This window comes from Eubalaena glacialis, chromosome 3, assembly GCF_028564815.1.
Source record: "Eubalaena glacialis isolate mEubGla1 chromosome 3, mEubGla1.1.hap2.+ XY, whole genome shotgun sequence".
NCBI classification, from domain to species: domain Eukaryota; kingdom Metazoa; phylum Chordata; class Mammalia; order Artiodactyla; family Balaenidae; genus Eubalaena; species Eubalaena glacialis.
In genome coordinates this window covers 185,180,238-185,185,773 of record NC_083718.1, presented here as the reverse complement: position 1 = coordinate 185,185,773, position 5,536 = coordinate 185,180,238, and the positions used below count along the sequence as shown (strand labels likewise).

General features: G+C 45.8%; 1 protein-coding gene across 1 annotated transcript; it reads left to right on the top strand.

Moving 5' to 3' along the window:
• The first annotated feature begins 314 nt into the window (after positions 1-314).
• On the top strand, positions 315-3,187 carry LOC133087270 (PRAME family member 4-like). Its single transcript, XM_061184096.1, has 3 exons — positions 315-601; positions 1,054-1,626; positions 2,614-3,187. The coding sequence occupies exons 1-3, from the start codon at positions 315-317 to the stop codon at positions 3,185-3,187; spliced, it is 1,434 nt and encodes a 477-aa protein (XP_061040079.1).
• Positions 3,188-5,536: the final 2,349 nt, after the last annotated feature.

Below are 5,536 nucleotides of genomic sequence, written 5' to 3'. Positions count from 1 at the left end.
CCAGCAAGACATAATTAAGCAAAGAAATGGATGGAAATGGATAGGCTAGTGGTTGATATTTCCATCTCCATGGTACTTGTGAGGCATTTCTTATGGTGCCAGAAGGGGCAAAGTTATGACTTTGTGCCAACAGAGCCCAGAGTGGAATTTGGATAAACGGAGGCTCTTCCACTGCTGCTGGAGCAGTGACCTTGGCCCTGAATTGGTTCCTCTGAAGGGTAAGGAGACACATGAAGGTCTACTCATGCTTGGCTTGAGAAGGATGACTTATTCCCTGCAAATATTCACAGGATTCCTTTTGGAGCAGAGTCAGCATGAGTGTCTGGAACCCACTCAGACTCCTGGACCTAGCAGCAATGGACCTGCTGAGGGATGAGGCCTTGGCTATCTCCACTTTGGAGTGTCTGCCCACCGACCTCTTCCCACCACTGTTCATTTTGGCCTTCTACGGGAGACACAGTGAGGCCCTGAAGGCCATGGTGCAAGCCTGGCCCTTTGTCCGCCTGCCTCTGGGGGGTCTGATGCAGATGCCTCACCGGGGGACTTTACAAGCAGTGTTGGATGGTATTGATGTCCTAGTTGCCCAGCAGGATCGCCCCAGGTGAGTCTGATCCAGGTATCCTGGTAGAGTCCTAGACATCCTTGAGAGGCAGCTGGTGTCATAAGAGTGGGTGGCCAGCTGATGGACTAGAGGCTTCTGATGATGCCAAACGAAGAGGCTCAGAGGACTTGGCCATTGCTGAGTTCACTTTGGGAAATGCCTTCCAGAAATGTAGGAGTACCTAAGATGAAAGGGCACCTGAAGGAACATGTCCCCACATCTTTCTAGTGATGCTTAAGGTACTAGAAGTGGAGAACCAGGAAGGATGGAAGGGGAAACAAGATGGAGGAAGGTGAGGCAGAGAGGGAAGAAGAGGGCAAGGCAGCAGGTGATGTCAGGAATGTGAAGTAAAAGCACACGTGGGAAGTCTGAGTGTTGCCTAAATTCTGAGACTGTGGTTTCATTATGTGTGGCTCTTAAACCATCGCTGCCAATCTTCTGTTTCCCCACAGGAGGTGCAAGCTGCAGGTTCTGGATTTAAGGAATACTGGACAGTATTTCTGGAGGATGTGGTCTGGATCCAGTTCCCATGTGCACTCAAGCTCAATGATGGCACCAGTGGCTGAGGACAGTTCAAGAACAAAGCAGCCGTTAGCTCTGTTGGAGGTGTATGTAGAACTTCGCCTCAAGGAAAGTAACCTGGATGAATTCCTCATCGACCTTATCAGGTGGGTGGAGCAGAGAAAAGGTTCCATACACCTGTGCTGTAAGAAGCTGAAGATCATTACAATGTCCATGGAAAACATTAAGGAAGTCCTGAGTAGGGTGCAGCTGGACTGTATCCAAGAAGTGCAAGTTAATAGCACCTGGCATCTGTCTACCCTGGCCATGTTTGCTCCTCTCCTGGGCCAGATGAGTAATGTGCAGAGACTCCTTCTCTCCCATGTCTACTTGTCTGCCTTTGAGGAGCAGGAACAGCAGCACATTGTCCAATTTACCTCTCAGTTCCTCAGACTTCACCACCTCCGGGATCTCTATATGGAATCTCCCTCCTTTCTTGAAGGTTGCCTGGACCAAATGCTCAGGTAAGTGTGGCCACACTGGCTGAGTAACAATAAACACAACAATAGAATGTGAATGCATTGTCTCCTTTGCTGCTCTATCTTGAAGTGTGGTATAACATAACCACACAAATCAAGGTAGAGGGCTAAACTGGCAGAGAGGCTCTGGAAAAGGACACCATGCTAAAAAGGTACAGATTAGACCATTCAGATCTATCAATGGAGGTTTTGTGATTTCTGCCTTAGGAAGAGATATCTATCTTTAATCAGATGACCTAGTAAAATACGTAAGCTGACCTGAACATTTCTAAAGAGAAGCTCTGTGCTCACCCGTTTAGTGACCACAGTGAGCCTGTCTCAAATTCATTTCAGCAAAAGTTGTGTTGTGCTCCAGATAAGGTAATTAACATATGGGAAATGCATGATTCTGGAGAGGATGGTTAAGGAGCTGGAGCCAAAAGGATTAAAAAAAGGGGTAGGTGATTTGCAGGTGATACAGGGGTGTAAGTGAGCCCCTGTAGACTGGAAAACCACAGTTGATGATTTGGGAACTTGTCCAGGTTGGTTTTCTATGCTTATCACCCAGGACTCTCACTTGGCCTGAGATATAGGTGCTGGGGGCCCAAGCATGGACTGAAGGAACCTGACTTGAAAGCATTTTTTTTCGTGTCTCCCAATATTAAAATTCAGTGATGCCACTTGATTGAAACTCTGTGTAAGACTCTCCTCTGAGCATGTTTTAGTCCATGCCATAATCTTCATTCATCCTCATAAGGAAGTAGAGTAAATTTTATTCTGCTTGACAGATGAGGAAAGAGAGCTTTCAAGATTCTGTGAACTTGACCCAGTCACACAAGGAAGATGAAAGGACTCAGGCTAAAATGAGATTGGGTATCCTGGGTATTGACCTTTATCTGATGGTCAGAACAACATTGACCTTGGGCTTTTCTCTCACCTGGAGTTCACCTGCCACTCCAGTTTTCAAGACCTAATTCCTTGGTTTCTCTCCAGCTGCCTGAAGACCCCCTTGGACAACCTCTCAATAACCAACTGCCTGCTTACAGAATCAGACTTCACACATCTGTCCCAGTGCCCGAACATCAGTCAGCTAAAAGCCCTGGATCTGAGTGGTGTCACTCTGACCAACTTTAGTCCTGAGCTCCTCCAAGTTCTGCTGGAGAAAGTTGCAGCCACTCTCCAGAAACTGGACTTAGATCTGTGTGGGATCATGGACTCCCAACTTGAGGCCATCCTGCCTGCCCTGAGCCACTGCTCCCAGCTCAGGACCTTCAGCCTGTGTGGGAACCTCCTCTCCATGGCCATCATGGAGAAGCTGCTGCAACATACCTCCGGGCTGCTCAGTTTAAGTCAAGAGCTGTATCCTGCCCCTCGGGAGAGTTACAGCCCTCAGGGAGATTTCCACCCAGAGAGACTTGTCCAGCTTAAGGCTGAGCTGTTGAAGATCCTTAGAGACTTAGAACGTCCCAGGACTATCTGGATTAGCTCCAGCCCCTGTCCTCACTGTGGAGAAAACACATTCTATCATCCCGAGCCTGTTGTATACAGCTATAATACCGCTGCCTAGTTGGTATTCTGCCTAGTTCTCTATCAAAAACTTTCTTCTGAGAACTTGGACTCTGAAATCTAGGCAAAGGTGCATCCTGAAGGGAAAACTGATGCATGGTTTCCAACATCTGATCAATGTGAATGGAGAAAGGAAAGGTGATCCAGCAAGGGTGCAGGATTGCAGGGGGAAATCTTGACTCAGGTAGTTGATGGGACATTCAGGAATATGTGTTTATAGAGTCTGAAATATTGATCTAAATTTCTGGAAGGAAGTTCAGGCTTGAGATGCACATGTTGGAGTTATCCCTGGGTGGATGGCTGTAAATAAATGGTCAGAAATAAAGAGACTCCCAGTGTAAACCGACTGCTGCCCCCCATGATGTATTATTCTGTTTTTGCAGTTTATACCTCAGTAATCTTCAGTTACTGGTAAAAAAAAAAAAAAAAAAAAACAACCAAAAAAAGGCACTGAGTTGTCTATAATCTGAAACCTTACCATTCCCGCAAATTCTTTATTCTATCTGGGGCATCTCTTACCACATTGCTTATTTCTGTGGCTGTTCAGTGGGTTAATACACACAAGGGGAACATACTCAGTGGCCAATGAGCCAATAGCATGAAGAGCTCTTGGCAGGGTCCTCACTGCTGACTCAGGCCATGATCCTGGACATGAGTAGTCCTCATTGTTCTCTTGGTGGGTCCTTTAGTCTCAGTTTCTGGTCTTTGTATGTGCTGGGAAAAAGCTTCACTACACAAGGCAATGCCCATGGTTCTGGAAGGTGTTATCTATACAACTAAGCTGAGCCTCTGGTCCTCACCAACCCATGCCTGTCATTGGTGGGTAGTGGTCCTTCTTGAATTAACCTAGTTGTGGCCAGTATAGACATCCAAATTCCTTTTAGCAAAATTTTAAAACCATGTAGGCATGTAACATGTTTTTAGTATTTTTATAGTGTGTTAAAAATTATACCATTTGGGGGGACTAGTTCACATCAATTAGAGATTGACTTTATTCCCTTAATACCTCCTGATTCTCCCCGTTATGGAAAATGGGCATAGAATGTTTTGACATCAGCATATCAGGATATATAACAAATACCTGTTATGTACCTCATACAACTCATAGTCTGCTGTCCCCATCATCAGTTTCATGTCCTCGGATTCAACCAACTTCAGATGGTTTAGTGCTATATTTACTAGTGAAAAATATCTTCATGTAAGTGGACCCAGGCAGTTCAAACCCATGTTTCCAGTGTCAGCTGTATATATAGTTACATATTAGAGGAGAGTTATTATGGGAATGGGCTTACATGGTTCCAGAGGCTGAGAAGTCCCACAGTCTGCTGTCTGTAAGCTAGAGAACCAGCAAAGCTGATGGTATAACTCAGACCAAAGTTTAAGGCTGAAAAACAGTGGAACTGACAGTGTTATTCCAAGTCTGAGGCTGAAGGCCTGAGAACCAGAGGACCCCTGGTGTAAGTTCAGAGTATGAAGGCTCTAGAGCCACAAGCTTCAATGTTCATGGGCAAGAAGAGAGAGAAGGTGAAAATTGGATTTTTTGTTCCATTCAGGCCCCCAAAGGATAGGATTATGCCCACCTACATTGGTGAAGGCAGATCTCTTCCTTCAGTCTATGGATTAAAATGCTAATCTCTTCCAGAAACACCCTCCCAGACACACCCAGAATTATTGTTTTACCAGATATCTGGGCATTTCTTCTCCAAGGTGACTCAAAATTAACCATCACAGTCACCCTAAACAAAAGGCACCCGAATGAAGACTCCTCGTTACAAAATCAAAGACTGGTGTTATTGGCTCGGGGGAGGAATAGGATATAAGGGTGGGAGGACTTTAGGCAAGGGCCTCATTTTCCCCGTAACATGAAGATAATGGCGCACACTCAAGTTACAGGATTTCAGCACGAATCGATGAGACAATGTTAGTTGGTGGCCTGGCACAGGACCTGACATGCAGTAAGAGTTCAGCAACAGGGTCTTTCCCTTGTTTTTCCCTCCTGGTGGACACCCCCACTATCTTCATCCTCTAGTTTACCCTCTATTCCTGACAACGTCAAGGAGAGCAGAATCCAGGGTGTGAAGTGGGACTCAGCTTATACCTGTGGCACCAAAGAATCCTGATTCACCCAGGGTGCTTTAGCAGCCAGTGCAGGGAGGGGGACAGAGAAAAGATTGGATTCATCTCTAGTGATTATTAGGTAGACATTCTGAGCCTCAGAACTTTTAGACACCTACTGGTAGACCAGACCAGAGGATATAAATTAGTTTTGCAAGCAGAACTATATAATTCAGTATTTTAAAAAAATCTTGAAACTGCTATGTGGCGTTTTGGGGGGGCTCTGAAGAGCTCG

Bases quoted from the DNA above. Each gene is read 5' to 3' on its own strand.
- LOC133087270 (XM_061184096.1), top strand. From the start codon at position 315: ATGAGTGTCTGGAACCCACTCAGACTCCTGGACCTAGCAGCAATGGAC. The intron at 602-1,053 runs GTGAGTCTGATC...GTTTCCCCACAG, and splicing joins GCCCAGCAGGATCGCCCCAG to GAGGTGCAAGCTGCAGGTTC. The intron at 1,627-2,613 runs GTAAGTGTGGCC...GTTTCTCTCCAG, and splicing joins TGCCTGGACCAAATGCTCAG to CTGCCTGAAGACCCCCTTGG.